Genomic DNA, 25,750 nt, shown 5'->3' with positions numbered 1-25,750 from the left:
CTTCCCTCTTGCTGTAATAAAACACACTGCAGAAACAACTTATGGGGGAAATAGTTTATTTTGGTCATAGTTCAACATACAGTTCATCAAGACAGTATGAGCGAAGCATCCGGAGCTTAAAACACATGTTTACACTACAGCCACAATCAGTAATGAGAGAGAAATGGGTTAAACACACGCTTACACTACAGCCACAATCAGTAACGAGAGATAAATGGGTTAAACACACGTTTACACCACACCACAATCAGTAACAAGAGAGAAATGGGTTAAACACACGTTTACACTACAGCCACAATCAGTAACGAGAGAGAAATGGGTTGCATGTTGCTGTGTGTGCTTTCTCCATTTCATGAGGAGCAGGACCCTCCTGCCTAAGGAATGATCTCACACATGCTTACGATGGACCTTCTCACGTCAGTTAATCTAATCAAAAGAATCCCACAGGCACACGCAAAGGTCCATCTCCTAGGTAATCTTTTAGCAGTGGTTCTCAACCTGTGGGTCACGACCCCCTGACAAACCTCATCTCCAAAAATATTTACATAATGATTCATAACTGTAATTTAGTTACAATTATGAAGTAGCAACAAAAATAATTTTATAATTGGGGTCTCCAAATGAGGTCGCAGCAATAGGAAGGTCGAGAGCCACTGCTCTAGGGTCTGTCGAGCTGACGGCTGACAGTAGCCACCATATTCATTGCTCTGTAACTGTTAAGTAGTGCTCACTTGACAAATTTCCCGCAATTCACCCATTGTCATGTCGATAGGCATTAGAACTGTTTTCAGTTTGGGGTTGCTGTGGATAAAGCTACTCTGCATGTTTCTATGCATGCTCTTCTCTAAGCATTTGGTTAGGGGAGTAAATAGCTCATAATGAGAATACAGTCATACGATGATCTGTGTATCTTGCTTTACTTTTCAAATATCTGACAATTGATTTTAAAAATTAATTACACCACTTGACGTGCTTGCATGTAATCTATGGACGTTCATTGTACCTGAGCTCCTGTGTCTTCACACTGTTCATTCACATGCCCGTGAATGATTTACACACATTCCTTCCACTTGGTTGCTTAACTCTTCGCCCATGTTCATTGTAGTCTTTTTTATTAATAATTTTAATTACAGTTGTTAGTATATTTAAATTTAATTACAATTGTTAGTGCATTTAATCTTATAATTTTGATATGGTTGTTATGTCTACCATTATATGTATGCCTTTGCTATTTTTCCAGTCAATAATTTGTTCTTTCTCTCTTTTTTTTTAACTTATGTATACTTGCCTAGAACTCCCTATTGTAGACCAGGCTGTCCTCAAACTCATAGTGATTTGCCTGTTCGCCCCTCCCAAGTCCTGGGATTAAAGGTGTGTGTGCTACCCCAGATGCCTCCTGCCTCAGCTTCCTGAGTGATATGTGGTCTGCTGTGAATTGCCACCGTGCACTGTAGCTGGCTTGGGAGTTAGCTTTGGTGGTCCTGTTGGTCATTTCTAAGGGTGCTTTGGCTTCTTCTGCCTTCTCTCTAGTGTGCTGTATTTTCATTGTGTCGATTTGTAAATTGCTCCCTTCTGTGGTTGACTTTTTACTATGAGGAATTTTCCTTCTTTGTTTCCAGTTTCCAGCTCTTCTCACTCCTGATATTCTATCCCTAGAGACTCAGGCAGTGAAAGTGAGTCCCTCTGCCTGGGCCCTGGCCGCTCTGCATAGAAGAAAGGTGAATTCTCAAGGCAAAGGCACACCCCATACAGAGTCTGTCTTTGAAGGCTTTTTCACTTCTTCCATTCTCTACCTACTTTGGATAGCTCTTTGAGACTACCAAATTACTATATTTTTTCATAATTTATCTTTTTACAATTGGGAGGGTTGAATGATTATCAAATCAAGAACTCTCATTATGGAAACTTTTAAAAAATGAATTAGTGTTGAAATACAATTTATTTTCCAATTATTAAAGTTGTGTGTCTTGTCAACAAAAATTGAGGATGTATTTATGAGGAATGCCTGAAAGGACAAGTGCCAAGTTGTTAACAGCCAATAGAATTATTGGTGACTTCTGATTTCTTTTTACTAGCTTGATTTTTGTGCTTTCTTGCTTAATGAACACATAGCAGTTATGCATTTCTCCTGTTTTTCTGAGTGAATGTTGTAGTTGTGATGATTCTCTATGAGGTTGGCCCTGTTGCTCTTTTGCTGTGTTTCATATTACAAGTTCAGTAGCTTACCTCTATGGGGTCTGCACACTGTGTATGTTAAACAGGATTCATCAGCCTTTAAGAACAGAGAAATTAAGACAACTCAAAGTTAAATAGCTTACCCAGAATTGCAAGCATATTGATAGAGGAACCAGAAATAGACCTCAATCATTAAGTCGCTCAGTTCAGCTGTCTACACTATTTCTAAGCCCTCAGCACAAGTATATGCAGTTAATTGTACATTTTCTAATGAGTATGTAGAAATTATAGTTAAATATGTCTCAAATATTTAGGAAACTTTACTTTAGCCACTGATTTCGATCTCCTCTATAAAACATCTCTACCAAACGTCCTAGCAAGTAAAAAATTTTCTGATTTTAATTTTGCTACAATTCACCATCCAAGGACCAGCAAAATAGCAAGAAGGCATGCATTGGGATAGCAAATGGTTTCCCTCTTTCCTAGTTGTAAGCTTCTGTATATATAAGACACAGCTAAAAAGTGAATATTTAATATAGTTATTCACTGGTAGATATAGAAACTTAGCTAGGTGTATTTTAATCATATTCTTACATTTTTTACTAAGGTAGTTTGTTAAAAGTATAAAAATATTGACAATTAATTAGTATTCTCCTTCTGGAATTTCATATAGAAGTAAAACTTCCATTTAAAAGATACAGAATAATGGGAAGAGAAAACAGGGCTAGAAGGAAGAAGTCCAGAGGGGGTAAAGGATGAGGTAAAATATGTCTACATATGCATATGTATAAATATTACTACTGTTTTGTACAACTGATATATCCTAATAAAAATACTCCCATAAAAAGGAATTATAGTGGGGTTAGGGAAGTACCTCAGTTGAGAGAGTGCTTGACTAGAATGAACAAAACCCTGGGTTTGATCACCAATGCCACATAAAACAAGATATGGCAACACATCTCTAGAAACCAGCACTTGGAGGTTAAGTCAGGAGAGTCGGTCAAGGTCACCCTCAGCTTCATGGTGAGATGCAGGGTGACCTGAACTACATAAGACCCTCTCTCAGGGGAAAAAAAGACTGTTTCAGGCGTAGAGACTCATTCACCCCTGCAATCCCAGTACTCCAGAGTGACTTGTCCCTTCAGTTTCAGTGCTCCAGAGTGACTCAACCCTGTAATCCCAGTGCTCCAGAGTGACTCAACCCTGTAATCCCAGTGCTCCAGAGTGACTCAACCCTGTAATCCCAGTGCTCCAGAGTGACTCACCCATGTAAACCCAGTGCTCCAGAGTGACTCACCCTTATATTCCCAGTGCTCCAGAGTGACTCACCCTTATAATCCTAGTACTTCAGAGTGACTCACTCCTATAATCCCAATGCTGCAGAGTGACTCATCCCTGTAATCCCAGTGCTCCAAAGTGACTCATCCCTGTAATCTCAGTGCTCCAGAGTGACTCACCCCTGTAACCCCAGTGATCCAGAGTGACTCATCCCTGTAATCCCAGTGCTCTAGAGTGACTCATCCCTGTAATCTCAGTGCTCCAGAGTGACTCACCCCTGTAATCCCAGTGCTCTAGAGTGACTCATCCCTGTAATCTCAGTGCTCCAGAGTGACTCACCCCTGTAATCCCAGTGCTCTAGAGTGACTCATCCCTGTAATCTCAGTGCTCCAGAGTGACTCACCCCTGTAATCCCAGTGCTCTAGAGTGACTCATCCCTGTAATCTCAGTGCTCCAGAGTGACTCACCCCTGTAATCTCAGTGCTCCAGAGTGACTCATCCCTGTAATCTCAGTGCTCCAGAGTGACTCACCCCTGTAATCCACAGAACCCACTTTTTATCTTGTTTTTTATTATATTTTTATTATTTAAAACAATTTTAACTTTAACTGTATTTTGATCATACTCTTCCCCCAAGCCCTTCAGATCCTCTCTCCTTCCCTAACCATCCAACTTTAAGTTATTTTTCAAGTAACAAACAAAAACCACATACAACAAGACCAAGAAAGGAAAACAATACCCAAAAATAAAAGCAAAACAAAACATAAAACTAAAACCAAATAAAAGCATACACAAAAAACCTGTGGGATCCACTCCTGAATATGAGGCCTGCCCTGAAGTGCTTGATATACCTTGGGTCACTCCATTGGAGAAAACTGATTTTCCTCTTCCAAGAGGTATAAATTTAGTTGTTAAAACCTAGTGGCTAGGTTTTCATTCATTAATTCATCATTCGTTCATTTTAAATACAGCAAAATAAAATATAATAAGATAAAACAAAAACTATACCATCGAAGTTGACTGGGACAAAGAAGCAGAAGAAAAAATACATAAGAGAAAGCAGAAGAATTAAAGGCATGTTCATTAACACACTCAGAAGCATCATCAAAACACTAAACTGGAAGCCACATTAGCTGGACAGGGGACCTGGTGCATAACCATGCAGGCCCTGTGCATGCTGCCTCAGTCTGTGAGATCATATGAGCTTTGATCATGTTGATTTCGAAGACCTTGCTTTCTCGGTGTCCTTCATTCCTTCTGGCTCTTACATTCCTTCTGCTTCCTCTTCTGTGGGGTTCCCTGAGCTCTGAGGAGAGGAATTTGATGTGATGACATCACATTTAAGGCTGAGTGTTCCCAGGTCTCTCACACCGTGTAATGTCTGACTGTGGGTCTCTGCATTTGTTTCTATCTGCTGCAAGAGGAAGCTTCTCTGATGATGGCTGAACAAGGCACTGATCTATGAGTATAGCAGAATGCCATTGGGAGTCATTTTATTGCTATGGTGTTTGTTTGTTTTTAGAAAGGTAGTATTTGGTTTTACCCCAGGTCCCTGGGTTATCTAGTCCAGGTTCTTGGTCACTCAAGCAGTGTTGGGTATGGGTGTAGCCTTTTAGCCAAGTCAGATATTGGGTATTGGTTGGTCACTCCCACAAACTTTGTGTAACCATTGAGTAGCATATCTTGCAGGTAGGACACCACTGTAGGTCAAAGAGTTTGGTGCTCTGCTGGTGTTTACACATGTCTTTTGGTAATGTGCAGAGCACCTTCCTGAACTAAAGATGCTGGAATATAGGGAGTTAAAGGCTCTATGTAGGCATGAGTTCTACATCTCCATGTTCGATGAGTTGCGTAGGTGTTGTCTTCACCAGTGGGGCCTTGCTGTCAGTTTGTGGAGAGCAACCTATAGTCCTGGCAACAGCCTGGGTTATTTGGGATTCCTGTGGGGCCCCTTTCACCAACAACCCAAACCCAGTACTGGAAACTTCATTTGGCCACAGGAGTTGGCCAGTTGGGACTCTGTCTCCCTCATTATTTATCGATTTAATTTAGAACACCTTCATAAATGATATCTATTTTAGGAAGTTTTTACTCTATTAGGTTTCTATACTACCACTCAAATGTTCCTTAACTTAACTGACTCTCCCCATGTTCCCTTCCACAGCCCTTCTCCCCTCCCCTCCCCTCCCCTCCCCTCCCCACTTTACCCTCCCATTTCAGCCACCACATCCATAATTATCTATTCTTGTTCCCTTTCCTAACAAGATCTAGCTGTTCCCTCTAATCCCTTACTCTGTGCCTACCCCTCCGGCAGAACCCACTTTTAATGAAGTTCTTTTTTTTTCTAAAATTACTTTCTTGTAATTTCAGCTTGCAAGATATTTGTGCTCTTAAATAAGTTAGGTATCCCTCTGCAGTCATAAAACTTGAAGCAGTTACACTTGGATCAAATGAAATTGTGAAATAAAGTGGGAACTATTATTAATTATAGTATAAGTACATTCTTTTCTTTTGTATGGATAAAATACAGGTTTAAAGTCCAAATAAAAGCTGTTCCCAAAAATTCAAAATCATTCTCTAATAATTATTCCTGGATACTATATTTCTGTGTATTGGAATTGAATATTGCACATTTTTCACAGTGAGCATATTTTGCCTTTGAAGATAAGAAACAAGGCTTTTCAGTTAGACTCTACTGCTGTCTGAATAACACCATCAGCTGGGCAAGGAATATCCGTTCATGAGCCTTTCAGAGAACTCTTTATATCTAACCTGTAACACTTAGTTAATTTTAATTTCATTGTTATTCCAGAAAGATAATAATTGAAAATAAACATATTACAACTTAAAGCCTGTCTGCTTACAATTAGATTTCAGTTTTCCATATTCTTTGAACTACTCATTGATAATGTTTTATGGCCAGACTAATATGTCTGGCAAAAACATTTTGTAATCCTGTTGTCAGATTTTGGACATTATAATCTCCTCATATGCAAAAGTGAATCCAAAGCCATTTTCCTTTTTAATTGATCCTGTATCAAGTTTATTTGTAAGTATAGCACAAAATACCAGCCATGTGCAGGTTGGGGGTAGGAAAAAGAAGGCAACCACATGCAGACTGGGGGTAGGGGTAAGAAGGCAGACCAACTTGCAAAAAGGTACTAGTTATTATCAAATTGGTATGTAAATGCTAGCACAGTTTCTGTTTTCTTCCCGTTCTTTTTTATTTCTAGACTGCCCTCAGACTTGTGATGGCCTTGAACGCCTCGTCTTCCTATCTCCATCACACAAGGGCTGGTATTATAGAAGTGTGCCACCACATCTCTTTCTGTTTCGTTCTTCCTTCCTTCCTCCTTACCTCCCTCCCTTTCTTCTTAGTTATTTTTGATTGATTGATTGATTGATTGATTGATTGATTGAGGTAGGATATATACAGGAGCCACACTGGGCATTTGGAGGCCAGAGGATAGCTTCCAGATCTCTTCTTCTACATGTGTGTCTTGAGCATCAAACTCAGGACATGAGGCTTCGAACAGATCTCTTCCTCTTCCTCTTCCCTCTCCCTGAAAGACTGGCCTTGGGTTCCTGGTCTGTCTCAGCCTTCTAAGTACTTGGCTGAGTAGTGACTGTACCACTGTATTACACTTAGCAGATCTTTTTATTGAATTTTTATTAATTTATTAATATTTTTTAAACAATTTTTCTCATTTTACATACCAAACCCAGTTCCTACTCCCTCCTCTCCTCCTGCTCCCTCCATTTCCCCCACACACACACCCCACCCCCATCTACTCCTCAGAGAGGGTAAGGCATCCCATGGGAAGTCAATAAAGTTTAGCACATCACTTTGAGGCAGGACCAAGGCCCTCCCCACTATATCTAGGCTGAGCAAGGTATCCCTCCAAAGAAAATGGGCTTCCAAAAGCCAGTTCAAGCAGTAGGGATAAATCCTGGTCCTACTGCTAGTGTCCCCTCAGTCTGCCCAAGCCATATAACTATCAACCACATTCAGTGGGCCTAGTTTGATCCTATGCTCGTTCCCCCTGCTATCAGTCCACAGTCAATGAACTGCAATTAGCTCAAGTAAGATATTTCAGTGGGTATTCCCATCATGGTCTCAACCCTTTTGCTCATATTATTGCTCCTCTGTCTTCTTCAACTGGACTTTAAGAGCTCAGTCCAGTGCTTTGCTGTGGATCTCTGCATCTGCTTCCATCAGTTGCTGGATGAAGGCTCTATGATGACAATTAAGGTAGTCATCAATCTGATAACAGGGGAAGGCCAGTTCAAGCACCCTCTCCAGTATTGCTTAGGGTCTTAGCTGAAGTCATCCTTGTGGATTCCTGGGAATTTCTCTAGTGCCAGGTTTCTTGCTAGCCCCATAATGCCTCCATCAATCAAGACATGTCTTTCCTTGTTCTCCCTCTCTGTCTTTCTCCCATTTCAACTATTCCCCCATGTTCTCCTTTTCCCTCCCCTTCGACCCTCCTCCTCCCCTTCTTCCTCTCTTTTCCCCCCACCCCCACTCTCCCAATTTTCTCAGGAGATCTTTTCTATCTCCCATTCCCAGTGGGATCCATGTATGTTTCTCTTAGGGTTCTCCTTGTTACCCAGCTTCTCTGGGGTCATGAACAATAGGCTGGCTATCCTTTGCTTTACATCTGATATACACTTATGAATGAGTACATATGGTGTTTGTCTTTCTGGGTCTGGATTACCTCACTCAGGATTTTTTTTCCTAGTTCCATCCATTTAATGCAAATTTCAAGAAGTCATTGTTTCTTACTGCTGAGTAATCCTCCATTGTATAAGTGTACCACATTTTCTTTATCCATTCTTCAGTTGAGAAGCATCTAGGTTGTTTCCAAGTTTTGGCTATTGCAAATAATGCTGCTATGAACATATCTGAGCAAATGTCCTTGTAGCATGATTGAGCATACTTTGGGTATATGCCCAAAAGTGATGTTGTTGGGTCCTGAGATAGGTTGATTCCCAATTTTTTGAGATACCACCAAACTGATTTCCAAAGTAGTTGTACAAGTAGCACTCCCATCAGCAATGGAAGTGTGTTTCCCTTACTCAGCATCCTCTCCAGCATGAGGTGTTTTTGATCTTAGCCATTCTGACTGGTGTAAAATGATGGTATCTCAGAGACATTTTGATTTGCATTTCCTTGATTCCCTAGGATGTTGAGCAGTTCCTGGGGTGTCTTTCAGACTTTTGAGATTGTTCTGTTGAGAAATCTCTATTTAGATCTATACCCCATTTTTAAATTGGATTATTTGGTATTTTGATATCTACTTTCTTTATATATTTGGAGATGTGGGGTTTGTGAATACCTTTTCCTATTCAATAGACTGTCTTTTTGTCCTATGGACTGTGTCCTTTGCTTTATAGAAACTTCTCAGTTTCAGAAGGTCCCATTTATTTATTGTTGCTCTCAGCGTCTGTGCTATTGGTGTTATATTTAGGAAGTGGTCTCCTGTGCCCATGTATTCAAGGCTACTTCTTACTTTCTCTTCAATGAGGTTTGGTGTATCTGGAATTATATTGAGATTTTTGATCCATTTGCACTTTAATTTTGTGCATGGAGATAGATATAGATCATCTTGCATTCTTCTACATGTCAGTAGCCAGTTATGCAAGCACCATTTGTTAAAGATGCTTTCTTTTTTCCATTGTATAATTTTAGCTTCTTTGTCAAAAATCAGGTGTTCATACATGTGTGAATTAATATCAGGTTCTTCAGATTGATTTCACTGGTCAACCTGTCTACTTTTTAGGCCAATTTCAAGCTGTTTTCTTTACCGTAGCTCTATAATAGAGCTGGATGCCAGGGTTGGTGATGCCTCCAGAAGTTCCTTTATTGTACAGGATTGCTTTGGTTATCCTGGGCTTTTTTGTTTTTCCATAAGAAGTTGAGTATTGTTCTTTCAAGGTCTGTGAAGAATGGTGTTGTGATATTGATGGAGATTGCATTGAATCTGTAGATTGCTTTTAGTAGGATTGCCATTTTTATTATGTTGATCTTACCTATTCAAGAGTATGGGACATCTTTCCATTTTTCTGATATCTTCTTCAGTTTCTTTCTTCAAAGATTTAAAGTTCTTGTTAAACAGGTCTTTCACTTCTTTGGTTAGCATTACCCCAAGATATTTTGTGTTATTTGTGGCTATTGTAAATGGTGATGTTTCTCTGATTTCTTTCTCAGCCCCTTTATCATTTGTATATAGAAAGGTTACTGATTTTATTTTTTGAGTTGACCTTATATCCTGAAAATGTTTATCAGCTGTAGGGGTTGCCTGGTAGAGTTGTTGAGGTTACTTATGTATACTATCATTTCATCTCCAAATAGCAAAAGTTTGATTTCTTCCTTTCCAGTTTGTACCCTTGATCTCCTTTTGTTGTCTTATGGCTCTAGCTAGAACTTCAAGTACTATGTTGAATAGATATGGAGAGAGTGAAAGTCTTGTCTTGTTCCTCATCTTAGTGGGATCACTTTGAGTTTCTCTCCATTTAGTTTGATGTTGACTGACAGCTTGCTGTGTTTTGCTTTTATTATTTTTAATTATGTTTCTTTCATCCCTGATCTCTCCAAGGCCTTTATCATGAAGGGGTGTTGGATTTATCGAATGCATTTTCAGCATCTAATGAAATGTTCATATTTTTTTAAGTTTATTTATATGGTGGATCACATTCACAGATTTTTGTATGTTGAGCCATCCTTGCATCTCTGGGAAGAAGCCAACTTAATTATGGTGGATGACTTTTTTGATATGTTTTTGGATTCTGTTTGCCAGTATTGTATTAAATATTTTTACATCAATGTTCATGAGGGAGATTGGTCTGTAATTCTCCTTCTTAGTTGATTCCTTGTGTGGTTTGGGTATCAGGGTAGCTATGGCCTAATAGAAGATTTTGGCAATGTTCCTTCTGTTTGTATTTATGTAAAATAATTTGAGGATTATAGGTATTAGCTCTTCTTTGAAGTCTGGTAGAATTCTGTGCTGAAACTATCGGGCACTGGGATTTTTGGGTGGGCAGGGGAAACTTTTGATGACTGCTTCTATTTCCTTAGGAGTTATAGGTCTATTAAAATTGTTTATCTGGTCTTGATTTAATTTTGGTATGTGGTACCTACCTAGAAAATTGTCCATTTCTTTTACATTTTCCACTTTTGTTGAGTACAGGTTTTTGTAGTATGACTTAATGATTCTCTGAATTTCCTCAGTGTCTGTTGTTATATCCCCCTTTCCATTTCTGATTTTGTTAATTTGGATGTTTTCTGTCTGCCTTTTGATTCGTTTGCTTAAGGGTTTGTCTATCTTGTTGATTTTTTTCAAAGAATCAACTCTTTGTTTCATTGATTCTTTGTATTGTTTTCTTTGTTCTATTTTATTGATTTCAGTCCTCAATTTGATTATTTTCTGTTATCTACTCCAGATTTTATTGATTTCAGACCTCAATTTGATTATTTTCTGTTATCTACTCCTTCTGGATGACCCTGCTTCTTTTTGTCCTAGAGTTTTCAGGTGTGCTCATAAGTCGCCAGTGTGAGATTTGTCCACTTTATTTATGTAGGCGCTTGGAGCTATGTTCCCTCATAGCACTGTTTTCATAGTGTATCATAGGTTCGGTTATGTTGTGCATTTATTTTCATTGACTTCTAGGAAGGCTTTAATTTCTTTATTTTTCCCTTGACCCAGAAGTGATTCAATTGAGCACTGTTCAATTTCCATGAGTTTATAGGCTTTTTTCAATTAGTGTTGTTATTGAATTCTAACTTTAAGTGATGCAATAAGATATAGGGGTTAGTCCAGTTTTTTATATCTGTTGAGGTTTGTTTTGTTACCAAGTACGTGGTCAATTTTAGAGAAGGTTCCATGAGCTGTTGAGAAAAAGGTATACTCTTTTGTGTTTGGGTGGAATGTTCTATAGATGTCAGTTAAGTCCATTTGATTCATGACATCTGTTAGTTCTCTTATTCCTCTGTTAAGTTTCTGTCTGGCTGACCTGTCCATTGGTGAGAGTGGGTTATTGAAGTCTCCTTCTATTAGTATGTGGGGTTTGATGTGTAATTTAAGCTTTAACAATGTTCCTTTTACATATGTGGGTACTCTTATATTTGGGGCATAAATGTTCAGGATTGAGACTTATCTTGATAGATTTTTCCTGTGATGAGTATGAAGTGTCCTTCTCTTTTGATTGATTTTAGTTTGTAGTCTATTTTGTTAGATATTAGGATAGCTACCCAGCTTGTTTCTTAGGTCCATTTGATTGGAAAATCTTTTTACAACCCTTTACTCTGATTTAATGTCTGTCTTTGAAGTTGAGATATGTTTCTTGTATGCACAAGAAGGATGGATCCTGGTTTTGTATCCATTCTGTTAACACCTGTATCTTTTTATAGGTGAATTGAATCCATTGATGTTAAGAGATATTAATGACCAGTAATTGTTAATTTCTGTAATTTTTTTGGTGGCAGTGTTTATGTGTTTCCATTCTTTGGGGTTTCCTGGTGTGAGGTTATCTGCTACCTGTGTTTTTGTGGGACCAGCCAACTTTCTTAGGTTGGAGTTTTCCTTCTAGTACTTTCTGTAGGGCTGGATTTGTAGATAGATATTGTTTAAATCTGGTTTGTCATGGAATATCTTGTTTTCTCCATCAATGGTGATTGAAAAATTTGCTGAGTATAGCAGTCTGGCTTGCATCCATGATCTCTTAGTATCTGCAACACATCTGTCCAGGAACTTCTGGCTTTCACAGTTTCGTATGAGAAGTCGGTTGTAATTCTGATAGGTCTGCCTTTATATGTTACTTGGCCTTTTTCCTTTGCAGCTCCTAATATTCTTTATTTTATATGTTTAGTGTTTTGATTATTACATGGCAAGGGGGCTTTTTTGGTTCAGTCTGTTCGGTGTTCTATAAGCTTCTTATACCTTTAAAGGGATATCCTTCTTTAGGTTGGGAAAGTTTTCTTCTATGATTTTGTTGAATTTATTTTCTGTGCCTTTGAGATTTAGTTCTTCCCCTTATTCTAACCCCATTATTCTTAGGTTTGGTCTTTTCATGGTGTCTCAGATTTCCTGGATATTTTGTGTTAAGAATTTGTTGGATTTAACATTTCTTTGACTGATGAATCTATTATCATATCTTCAACACCGAGATTCTCTCTTTCATCTCTTGTATTCTGTTGGTTGTGCTTGCATCTGTAGTTTCTGTTTACCCAGATTTTCCATTTTCAGAATTCCCTCGGTTTGTGTTTTCTTTGTTGCCTCTCTTTCAGTTTCCAAGTCTTTCAAAACTGTGAACTGTTTGCTTCACCAGTTTGACTGTTTTTTCTTGGTTTCCTTGGCTTTTCTTAAGAGATTTTTTGATTTGTTCCAATGTTTTGTCTTTTTCTCAATTTATTTAAAGGAATTTTTCATGTCCTCTTTAAAAGCCTCTGTCATCTTCATAAAGTAATACTTAAGGTCATTTTCTTCTTCTTCTTCTGGGTTAGGATGTTCAGGTCTTCCTGTTGTATGACCACTGGGTTCTGGTGTTGCCATGTTGCTTCTTAGGTTATTGAATGTATTCTTGCACTTGTGCCTACCCTTATCTTCCTTTATTTGGTGCAAGCAGTGTCTTTGCCTCTTGGTCCAGTCCTTGCAGTCAGTGTCTGTGTCTCATGGATCATTTCTTGAACCGATCGTTGCAATTCTTGTCTATGTCTTAGGGAGCCACTTTTGGTTCGCAGTGTGCAGGTACTTTCTGTCTCAGGGAGCTGCTGAGGTCTCCCTGAATGGGTGAGTTTGGAGGTGGAGTGAGACTTGTAGATTAGAGGGTCTTACTGGTTGCGGAAGGGGCAAAGCAGCCTGCCTGCAGGAGGCTTGCCTCTTAGCAGGTCTTTTGATTGATTTGTGGCTTTGGTTTGGTACACTGAAGTTCTGGGCTCCCAAGCCTACCTTCACATTTGACTGTTCTCCCAGAGTGGGAAAGTGACAGCTTCTTAAACTGCCTGAGAACTGTTACAGCTGCAGCTAAGCATGTTACAGCAGAAATGTAGTAATAAAGCAGCAGCCAGAGCAGAGGACAGCCCTGAGCTAGACTTTCAGGTATTGTTTACGACTTGACTAGAGGACAGTGCTGTTTTTTTTTTTTTTTTTTAAAAAAAAAAAAAAAGTATGAGGATACACATGGGAAATTTCAAATCAGAAACTCTCATCAAAAGTTTAGTATCTAAACTTCTTAAATTTTTTCAGTTTATTATTCTGTGTATGGGTGTTTTGCTGGCATGAATGTGAACCATACATATATGTACAGTGCCTAGAGAGGCCAGAAAAGGACATCTAATCTAGTACTAGAGCTACAGAGGGTTGTGAGGACTTGGAATGAAACCCTGGGTCTATGGGATGAGCAGCCAGTGCTCTTAACTGTTGAGCCATCTCTCCAGCCCCAGTATCTATAATTTTTACACTGTAGTCATTGAGCACCCATGTGACTCACACTAGTCTCTCAGTCCTCCAGAAACTGCAGTAGCAACAGAAGAGCCAAACTGCCCTCCTGCACCCTGTTAGTAAATAAACTAACTACCCAGTGTAGCCGAAGCTCCGGGTCAATGAAGAACTCCTGCTAGGCAGTGTATTCAGTATTCAGGAGCAAAGGGGCATCTGTTTTTGACAAGGTTAATTCTGTATCATACGATAGACATAGAAAAAATTATTCTAAAATTTATGTGGAAAGGCGAAGGAACTTTGTGCCTGAGTATTCTTTAGAAAAACAAAGAATAAACAGAAGAATTAGTCTGTCCTGTTCTAATATAGAAACACTGTTCAAATATAGGACACAATAATGTAAAATGATATAATGACTTTGGAAGCCATGCCAGTTTTTCTTGAAACTATATATACAGCCAGCAACAGCACTCATGGATGTTGCAGAAAAATAAAAAATATGTTCAAATTATAAATTAAATCTCTACAGGGACTGGAGAGGTGACTCATCAGTTAAGAGCACTGGCTATTCTTCCAGAGGACCTAAATTCAATTCTTAGCACCTACAGGGCAGCTCACAACTATCTGTAACTCCAGTTCCAGGGCATCTGACACCTTCACACCAATACGCATAAAATATTTTTTTTAAAAAAAAAACTCTGTACACAGACAAATACTCTGTCTCTCAGCTTCTTTGCTGTCACTGAGTGAACTGCTATGCTCCAACACACCCGCCTTGGCATGGTACACTGAAACCATCAGCCAAAATCAATTGTTCCCTCTTGTTTTGTTTTGGTTCTAGTCATAAGGATGCAGTTAAAAGGACAAACACGTGGAGAAATCACTGTGACCATTCAGTCATGTGGTCCAGGTTTCAGAAACTTGGGGAAGTTTAGACACCAGGCTAAAGAAACTCTAGGCTGCTTAAACCTGTGTAGGTTGTAATTCTGATGGGATCTCAGAAAGCCAACATGCTGATCTGTGTGAACCATTAAGCCTATGCTTCTGAAGTTTCAGATAGGAATAAGACAATGTAGGGAACTGGGCTAGTACATAGTATGGGCTAGACACATTGTTCTCAAGGACTTGTGTGCATTTTGTCCAAGTCCTGGAACCTTGTGGGAAGCTGAATTTGAGGGAGATGGAAGTAGCTGATATGGTAGAATTCTTCCAGGAGCCTAGCAGGTGGCCTTCGGTGTGGTTCTTGTTGTATTGTGTAGCAACCAAGAGGACAGTGGTAATTATGAGCATAAAGCAAAGAATAAAAGCTTAGAAAAACATATTGTTTTTTAATGTTTATTTATTTATTATGTATACAATATTCTGTCTGTCCGTATGCCTGCAGGCCAGAAGAGGGCACCAGACCCCATTACAGATGGTTGTGAGCCACCATGTGGTTGCTGGGAATTGAACTCAGGACCTTTGGAAGAGCAGGCAATGCTCTTAACCTCTGAGCCATCTCTCCAGCCCCCGAAAAACATATTGTTTGCCAAGAAAAGAAGTCCATGCAAAGTTGTAGCCAAGGAGAGTAGTGTGTGCAAGCTGAAAAGAGACAAGGGTCATCAAAAAGAAACCTCGTACTTTGCTTTGGGACAATAGGAAAAGACAGGCATCTCAGGAACTGGCTTCAGTCCACCCATCACAAGTTCAAAGGTATAGAGTTTTAGTTCATTCGAAAGACTGTTTTAAGAGAGCTCCAGAGCCCCTGATCCACAAGGCCACCTTGGGAAACCTTTCCACCTACTACCCAGCCACCTGCAGGCTGCTAAGTCTCTTACTACTTACGCTGGTGGATAGCCTTGGCATTGCCCATGTGACACTGATTTTACAGTCATACAGAATGCCAGCAAGACCTACAAATTTACTGAGGATTTTATCTAGATTTCAAAAGAAGCCTAGAGTACCCAGATCGTGTGGCAGGATGAGAACTCCTTCAGATAGTTTCTAAGCTGGTAATACCTAGAATACAATGAAGAGCCCAGGAAGTTAGAAAGGACAAAACCATGGGCATCTGCCACAGGAAATCCTCACATAATGAGGGGAGGCCATGTTAGCCACAAGTGGATAGCCCATAGCAGCAGCTTGCACAAATCCTTGCTATGGATGCCAAAGATGGAGCTACCGGTTTTAATTTTACAGCCTTTTCTTGCTTTTTTTCCCCCTTTTTGGAAAGAGTACATGTGCTCTGTACCAGTAAATCTTGAGAATATGTCAGTGTGGACATTTCTGAGGGTCTTGCCTTGAACATAGATGGTGCCACCCAGCAGGTGGAGTGCTGCATGGAGTCAGTGGTGTACCAGGGATGTGCCCTACTGGTGCTGTAGGCTTTATTCATCATCAGCCCTTCCGTGTTTCCATCACTACCAAAAGACTGCTTAACTGTGACAGTGTTTTCTTTTTGGAGTTGCATTCTTGTTCTTTTCAAACTCTGCCTACAGAGCTCTGCCCAAGACCTTCATGACGCTCCCTTACAAGCCAGGGCTCTGTTAAAATTCCTCTTCTCCTCAGCTGTAATTGACGGCCCCTTCTCCCTCCACACCCACCTTGCCCCTCAGTCTCTTAGCATTCTATATTGTATCTTGTTGAAGTGCTTCTCACACACTGAAGGCAATGTTTTCCGTGGCTACTTTACATTGTTTTTATCTCCTACTAGCAAACATGCTTCAAGAAGAGAGCTCATATATATGCATGGCACCCCCAGACCCTAGAACTAGAACATAGGGTACAGCAAACACATGTGTGAATGAACCAAAGTCAGGGACTCTGGGAGAAATGCCCACAAAATCTATCCTATCATGTGGTCTATACAGCTGAGGACCAGGATAGACAACTAAGCCAGTGCATAGTTTGCCCTAGTTTTGTTTCTAAAAGAGAAAATTGTACTTCGTTTTCTCTCTCTCTCTCTCTCTCTCTCTCTCTCTCTCTCTCTCTCTCTCTCTCTCTCTCTCTCTCTCTGTGTGTGTGTGTGTGTGTGTGTGTGTGTGTGTGTGTGTGTGTGTATTTTATGTGTGTAGTATAGAGTCCAATTTCACTCTTGTGGAATGCCATTTTCCTCAGCACCGTTTGTTGAAGATATTCTCCTTTCTTCATTATATCCTCTGAGTGTCCTTGTGAAAAGTTGCAGGTTTGGTTTCCAGGCTCTCTGCACTGGCTGATTGTTTTATACTATTTTGATTACTGCAGCTTCCTAACACAGTTTTAAGTTATGAAGTATCATCCCTTCTTTATTGTATTTTTTTTCTCAGTATTGCTTTGGCTAGTGAGGTTTTATAGTTCTGTATAAATTTTAAGGGTTTTTTTTTTCTATTTCCATGGAAAGTGCCATTGGAATTTTAATAGGAATTTGCCACACTATGGATAGACCTCCAGGTGCTAAGGGGAGAGGGGAGGCAGACATAGAGAAAACTTACATGTGGATTCTTTAAAAAGCCAGGTTTAGTGGTAAACACCTTTAATCCCAGCGCTCAAGAAGAGGCCATCCTGATTTCCATAGATTTACATTCCAGGCCTGGCTACATAGAGAGATAGAGAATTGAGAATTAAGACGGGTGAGGAGGAGAGGGGGGCAGGAGCTGATGCAGTCTAGAGAACCCAAGCAAGAGCAAGTCTAGGTGCCTGCCGGACAGCGTGAGCAGGGTGAGTTAGGGAAGAAAAATGATTATAGCTGTTCTTATCATGAAAGAAAATAACTGCTTGAGGTGACATGTTAATTTGTTCCTCTGAAGTGACCATTTTGCTTTGTGTATATTATAGACATCAAACATACACAATAGAATTATGTTTAAATATATTTAAATCACCTAAAATACCAGAAGAAAAAATGGCAACAGGAAAGAGAACTTTTCACTTTTCTTTCATTCTTTCAATATACCTATATTAAACATATATAAGCATATATCTATATTAATATATGTGAGCATATAATTATATGATTATATATTTAATATATACTTTGTAATGTGCATGGTTTTTTTGCCTGTATGTGCACCATGTGCGTGCAGTGCCAGCAAAGGCCAGAAGAGGGCTTCAGATCCCTTGGAACTGGAGTTACAAATGGTTTTGAGCTGCTCTGTGGATGCTGGGAACTAAACCTGGATCCTCTGAAAGAACAGCTTGTTCTCTTAACTTCTCAGCCATCCCTCCAAGTCCCTTTTACCCATTCTTAAATTGCAATTTTAGAGGGAGTTGGTGTATTTTTCGATACCAAGTCTTAAGTAACATATGATTAAACAGATGTTAAAACCAAAGAAGGCAGGCCAGGCATAGTGGTGCACACTTTAATCCCAGCACTTGGGAGGCAGAGGTATGTCTGTGGATGTCTGAGTTTCAGACCAGCCTAGTCTTCAAAAGGAGTTCCAGTTTAGCCATACTTACACAGCCAAACCCCACTTCAAAACTGAAAAAGAAAAAAAGGAAGAAAGAAAGCATCTGTATACCAGCTGTGTAGGTTCAATAATAAAAGTAATAAAAATACATCTATTTTTATTGGGGGGTTTTTTTGATGCTGATTAGGACAGTTTGCCCTGGGGTTCAGTGTGAGAGCCCTGTAGCTACTAAAGACTCTACTGGCATCAAGAATGAGTTTCCTTCCCAGGGTTGTCTCCATGGGTCTCCTTTCCTTCTTACATTCCACCAAAGCTAAGAGGTATTTGACAGAAAGTTGCTAAGCAAACAAAGGCTTCCCCAGGAGCTGCAGACATCGGCAGTTTCTACATTCCATATTTCTTTTATCTTCCCTTAGGTCAAACCTGACATCTCATGTTTAGGGTCTGCACACACATGTTAGCAGCGGAACCAGCTGTGCCTGTGTTCACAGCTGCAGCTGGCAGTGTCCTCACACATTCCTAAGCCTTGCTCTCCACACCACCACCTCCGTGTGGCAGACTCCCACTTTGCCATTTTGAGCTTGCAGGGCTTCCTCAGCAGCTGTTCCCTGTTCAGATATGAGTTTGTATTTTTTAATTATATTCTTTTTAGAAACCCCAGCATTCATTTTAAGACAAATTTTAGTGGTTGTGCTTTCTTTTTAGGAAGCACATTGTTTCTTAGTGCTCTGAGTTTTTTCTGATTCTTTATAACGTTCTGAAAATAACTGTTGGCGAGTTCATAAATTCATTGATTAATCCCATAGGGGCTCACTAATACTTATTACAAACTCTTGATTTTTATATATGAGATTTTCTCAAGAATTCCCTTACCTGTTATTATCAACATAGTTGTATTGACAGGGTCTCTATTGCTTCCTAATTGTGCATACTTCTTTTTCTTGTTAAAGATCCATTTTTAAAATCAAACTGTGTCACTTTGAAAGCATCATAGACATGTTACCCTTTTAACATTTATCATATACTCATATTTTCTTCTTTCTTTTATCATAGTAAATTATAATGTTTATTCATTACCTTTTGCTTTTAAAAAACATTCTTGTGGATGTTTTTTAGAAAAGTCTCTAGAAAAGAGACAAAATAGGGGCACACGGTAAGAGATTTCTCTATGAAATACAGTTATAAGGATACTCTGTCATATTCAGAGGTGACTTTGTGAACAGTGATATTCCCTATGCTCACCATAACCTAACATGTAAATTATACATGCAGTCTAAAATTATTCCATGACCTTTTGGTGTTGGGCCATGTAAGAAAAAGTGACTAGTAATAATGAAAACAGTGACTCAAACCAAGAAATTCTTTTGAATTGTATTTTTGGTAATTTTTCTCCACAATTATGTTTTCAGTCTCTCCTCTCTATTCATTACATATGATTTGTCAGTAAACTTTCTATCTAGCAAGTCACACTGACTGTGTGTGTGCGTGTATGTGTGTGTCACTTGTCTGACTGCTTTCAGACACTTTCCCATTTTTATAGAATTCGTTGGTATGTAAGCTGCACAGGTTTCCATGAAGACACTCTTGCTGGGCTGGATATGTAGCTCGGGAACAGAGTGCATACTCGCTCAGGATTCAGAAGTCCTGGGGCCAATCGCAGAAAGATCATCAATAGGGAGAAGGGCAGGGGGCTAAAACTGCTTGAGACCTTAACTCCCAAGTCCCTCCAGTGTCATAGATTGGATTGGTTTTCAAGAAGAAAGAGGAACTGTGAGAGAAATCTCACCTGGGCAACACCGTTAGGTGTAACAGAATCATGGAGAAATGCTAAATGTGAGTAGACAGTTAGCAGGAAAGAAAGAGTTAAAGCTTGGGGCAGACTATCGCGTTTGCAAAGAGCTGTTGCCATTATGCATCTGAGGATGGTCCTTCAAAAAGAGGAAATACAGATGAAAGACTCTGTCCTCATGAGTGCAATTTAATAGTTATTACTAAATTAAAAGTGAATGGCAGAGAAACTGCAGAAAAAGACAAACTTTTCATAAACCTGCCCAGAGACAGAGCCTCCTTCCAGAAATGCACATGGCATTATTTGTAACAGCGTGTTTGAGGGTGTCCAGAACTGTTCACTTGTGTTTTGATACTGTAACTACCTCCAAATCCAAAGGAATCCTTGATGGGCATAATTTGACTGACAGTTAAAATAAATAAATATCAGCATATTCCTTGTGTTTTAAAAAAAATCTAGTAATTTGGGCTGAAGAGATGGCTCAGAGATTAAGAGCACTGGCTGCTCTTTCCGAGGTCCAGAGTTCAATTCCCAGCAACCACATGGTGACTCAAATCAAATGTAGCACTTGAACAATTCAAAATGTAATCTCAGTGGCAATATCAATCTATACTTAACAATATTAATATATGAGTGAGATTACCTCCCAATATTCCAAGAGCTGTACACAATAAATGGCCTTTAAAAAAATCTAGTACTGATTTTTTACATACATACTGATGAAGTCAGACTTTTCCCCCTAAAAATTCTATTAGAAATTATCAGAATTCATTCAGACCCTTCAGGATTTACCAGTAAAACCTATACTCATCAATCCCTCCCACTGAAGAAAGTGAATTTTGCCAAAAATGCGCAAGCATATAGAGAAATGACCTCATTTTTCAGTCTGAATACAGTGATGTGGATATATTTCCAGAGTGCGACTTCAATATTGGATCTTAGTTCCAAGTACAGGTTGATAAGGCCAGCAAAGAGGGAGGTGAAGCCACCCTGTGAAGAGAGGAGTCTTCAGTAAGGACACTTTCCCCAGTTGAGTCACGTGCGCAAACTGTAGCTTTCTGCTCTCTGGCCAGCCAGTGCAGCCACAGCATCTTTATTGTTAAAACTCCCAGATTGTGATACTGTCACAAAGCTGTTGCTAGGCAACAAATGTGGTTACCAGGTCTCAGCGAATAGCTGAAGGGGGAAGGCAAAGTGTTGCACCATTGTAGAGTAACCATAGCAATGACCTACTATTACAGACTAAAGAATTATCATTAACAATGTTAAAGTAGCAGAGGCCCTGAATTCGAAGACTTCTTTCTGAGAAGTATCTGCATAATTAAGTGATTGAGGACAAGATTCTGTTTCAAAGCTAACCACTCATAATTTCTATAGGAGGGGAGTATTTATAATTATTTTTAATTAAAAATCTACTATGAAGTTATTGACTGGATTATTTATCCTATCAAAAATATTTTTTAAAGCCCGGGTTATTCTATATTTCCATGCATACATGTTACTTGCTGTTTTTGTCAAACTAAAGGTTCCATTTGATTTGAAAAATAGTGTATAATGTTCAACCCAAGTCAAAGACAGAAGCTGTAGTAAAATAATCTCTACAGCTCCTCTGAACACCCCGACTGAATAGGGGACAAAAATGCTTTCAATGGTTCCGCTTTGAAACACTTTTTTGTCTGGCTTTTCTAGCTCTTTCCTCCTAAATTCTGTAAAGTGTAAAGCGTGTGGCCCGCCTAGGATACTTTCAAGGCCCCTGGTCTTCTTTTGAATCTGTCCTTGCATTAAATATCTACAGTGATTTGGTCCCGGTGACCTCACTGAAGCAGTCGTGTCCAGCATCAGAGACTGTGACGAGCCAGAAAAAGAACGATTTCCCCCTCCTTTTCAGCCCCCCCCCCCCCCCACACACACACACACACAGAGCCTGGGAGCCAAGCCTCCGAGGCACTCTGGGGTGGGTGTGGTAGACTCGGGATCCAGCACTCTGGGGAAACCAATCCCAGGCCTGGGGAAGTGGGTGGTTTGTAGGCGGGAGAGGGAGTGGCCCTCCCGCCGAGCTACTCCATTGGCCCGGAGCGCCGGAGGCCAGGGCGCTCCAGGCCGCTCCCCCAGGGGCCCTGCAGGCCAGCCCTGGCCTCCGCGGGGAGGCGTGGACTGGCGGAACCCGGGTCCCGGGGCTGGCGGGTGAGCTGGGCGCTCCCCGGGAGGGCGGGGCTCCTCGCCGCCTGCGGGTGGCTACACCCCCGCGAGACACCTTGTAATCCCGCGTGTGTCTCCGCAGGCACTGACCGCCACGAGCTAACTTCCTGGAAGAGCTTCCCGTCCATCTTCAAGTTCTTCGCGGAAGCCTCGGAAGCCAGGAGCAGCTCACAGAAGCCCGCCCTGACGCGGCGCTCGCACCGGATCAAGCACGAGGAGCTGTGAGCTCGCCGCCGCCCGCCGACCCACAGCCTCGGGCCCCCTTGAGATTGCTTTCTTCCTCCAGCACAGGGTCGTCCTATGTTCGTCTAAATAGCGTTTTGCATTATTTCTAGATGAGTGCAACTGTCAAAGCAATATGGACTCGGCGGCCACATTTTCTGCGGGCTGAGCCGGGGCTTCGCGCTGGGGTTGGCGGCCCTTGAGGCAGAAAGCGCCCCGAGCCCCACGGTCCCCCGCTTCCACCCGCCCCGCCGAGCCGCGGGCGCTGCTGCCTGAGCGGCGTCTGCGCGGTCCTACCGCCCGCTGCAGCGCGGCCACTGCTGCCCAGCCAGTCTCAACGGTGCCCATTTTTACTCCCCCTTAACTTAGCAAGCTTTGCTCTAGACTTCAAACTTTAACTGTAACCAGGTTTTTCCCTCGGGTCATCTTGTGAGCACTCTCTTCTATAGAAGGCCACACTCACGGATCCTAGAAATGCCAACTTTAAATTGAGAACATGACCGCAGTGATGTACTATGTAGTTTGGGGAGTACAAATCGTTCTCTCTCTGTAACCACCTATTCCCATTTCAAGACCAAAAGAAAAAACTTTGCATAAAATGTTCATAAAGTACCGAATCCGAATTATTTTTTCTGAACATACCTGCCGAGTTGAACAAGACTTCAGGAAGATGTTCGTATATTTTAGATGTAGGTAGAAGGCCCTATTTTCACTGAAATTTCTAACTTTCTTGTAAGAACTGCCCCTCCTGTTAGCTATGTAACATAAGGAGTGCATTTAGGTGATACACCTAAGGTTTGCTGTCTGTATACCACCACTGCGCAGCATCAGTGCTGGTTGGAAATCCGTACTAAGTGTACTTGCACCTTTCATATAGGAAACCCTTTCAGATACAGGATTTGTTTTTCTTTTTACTATCGTCAAGAAAATGAAAGTTCATACCCCCGTCCTTCTGAAAAGTTGAGTGAGGTTAAAATGCTTCAGTTTCCATCTATACTACGAAAAGGGAATCATTCTCTCCTTTAGGTCCAAATATTTAGTGTTCCACTTCCTCTGATAGGGTTTTTCCCTATCAGCGGTTAGGTTCTCTAACCTAACTGGGATCTGGCCAACACTGACATACAGAAGATAAAATAAGTTGACATTTTACTGACTTTCAGATTAAAACAAAACATTAGTTACTTGAAGGATTTAATTAGTGAAGATTATATCCAGTGGGTGAGATTGTGAATTTAATACTAACAGTTCTTTCTTAAGTAAATTCAACAAGTAATGCATCTGCCTTCTCTGAGAACATGTAAAAAAATGTCTGAAATGATTCTGTGGCACTGGCTAATGACTCAGAAGGGTAATGTGTACCCAACAAACTTATGGAGAATTTGTCTTAATATTATGAACTAATTTCAGCAAGTTTTAAAATTGGTTATATCTCGTGTTCTTTGGCATATACATACATTCAATAGTTCTGTGTTTCCGGTGCCAGGGAAGTAAAGTGGCCAGTGGTCATGTCTTCTGATATTACTTCAACAGAAGCAACTCAAGATGAATCAAAACTGCATTGTATCCAGCTCCTGGGAAGTTTAAAATGTGTTACTCCACCAATGTTAAGCACATTGCTCTGTCATAGTGACCCTTACATTTCTAATTTTAGAAGGGCTGGTGAACTCTGTAAAAATGATATCTTCCCAATGACTAGGTTTGAAAAATTGCTGTTGATTGAATGTATCTTACCAAATGTTACACATTATCTGATGTTTTCAGTATATGAAAATATTCACAAGAAACTAACTTTGTGACATTAAAACAAAAGCCAACACTTATGCAGGAATAAATTTGCTAAGCTTCGACAGCTGAGTTAAAGCAAAGTAAATGCACTCAGCTTATGAACCAAAGGATTCCTGGTCCTTCTCTCCAGATTTCTCACTTACATAGAGAAAGTCACTGTTTCCTTGAGATACGTACGTTATAATCACTGAATTGTTACCTTGTTACTTGTCTGGTAGAGAGAGATTTACAAAGTTATGTTTTGTAAATGTCTGTTACTATTTGTAGATCTGCACTGTAGCAACCCAGAGAGAGCAAAGCAAAGCGCTTCCTTATAATATAGGATTTCTTAACCTGTGGATTGGGATGCTATTGGTATTTGCTAACAGCTAGCTAACAGCAAGCAGTTGACAGTACCCCGCCTGCAGAGTGGTGGCCAATGGTAATATTTCTTCTCTGGTCTTCTTCCTGTTATTTCCTTTAAAAGATTCTAGGCATGTAATGGTTTAAAAGTAGGCTGTTCTCCCTCCCCCCTTCCTTAATCATATGCTTAGTTCTTAGAGTAAGTAGGTTGAGAAAGACATGAATTGGAGATTCAGAACAGTCCTCTTGAAGCTTCAGTGCCAGGCAGTCGCTTTGGAACTTTCTAAAGTGACCTAACATGCAGTCCTTGAAAGTTACCCTACATATCTGAAAGACCATTTACTTGTAATAATTGTTCTTTCCTCAGAATTCTGCCTCGTGCTTCCTGGAATGCATTTTTGTTTCTATATCAAAAAATAAATAAATAAAGCGCAAGAGTCTCCTATCATCTCTTTTCTGTTTAACATTTTAAAATAAATAAGGTTGTCAACAAGCAGCTGTGTTTTATTTCTCTTCAGCTCTTTTTTCATCACCTGCACAGAGGCTTTCAAAGCTGAGACCTCGAAGTGACTGGACCATATACATCAACATTATAGGCATTATAGCTGCTTATTATTACTATTGCTATTGCTATACAACAATATCCTAACTTTAGTTGACGATCTACCTGGCTCACATATGTCATAAAGGTAACATTTTTAGCCGAGTGTTTTTAATATGTAGATAAGGAAGTTAGAACTACTTGTCTTCAAAATGCTTTAAAAATAACCATTAATATACAGTAAATATGTTTTTTAAAGGGAGCCTAGTAAGAGTAAGTTGGCCAAACTGCTAATGGTCAGACCTTGATAAAGTGTGTCCAGTTCAAAACTGACCTGTTTACATTTGTTACAGCCTTTCCTTCCAAAGCCTTCCACTCCTTTGAAGGGGCTTTGGGTGACAGAGTGTGGCAACTAAATTAGCACTGTTAATTTAAATTAGATTTTTTCCTGTTTCTCTGGATCGCACAGTTCCAATTCAAACATGTATCTTACATGTTGTAATCATTGTCTAGATTGTTAACTTATAGGCTCCTGTTAGAAACTGTACTACAAATTCATTTAAGAAAAATTACTATTAAGTAGTTTTCACATATAAACTTACGCACTGCCAATTCTTTTG

General features: G+C 40.1%; 1 protein-coding gene across 6 annotated transcripts in view; it reads left to right on the top strand.

Annotated features, from left to right (window-relative positions):
* The window catches only part of Fam172a (family with sequence similarity 172 member A), a 442,895-nt gene extending 417,813 nt beyond the window's left edge, over positions 1 to 25,082 (top strand). For all 6 annotated transcript variants that reach the window (XM_038321142.1, XM_038321147.1, XM_038321141.1 and 3 more), the window contains one exon: positions 22,323 to 25,082. In XM_038321142.1, coding sequence (XP_038177070.1) covers positions 22,323 to 22,465 — 143 coding nt within the window. In that variant the 3' untranslated portion in view covers positions 22,466 to 25,082. The remainder of the gene's footprint in view (positions 1 to 22,322) is intronic.
* Positions 25,083 to 25,750: the final 668 nt, after the last annotated feature.

This window comes from Arvicola amphibius, chromosome 3 (genome assembly GCF_903992535.2).
Source record: "Arvicola amphibius chromosome 3, mArvAmp1.2, whole genome shotgun sequence".
NCBI lineage: Eukaryota > Metazoa > Chordata > Mammalia > Rodentia > Cricetidae > Arvicola > Arvicola amphibius.
This window is presented reverse-complemented; position numbering and strand designations above follow the sequence as displayed.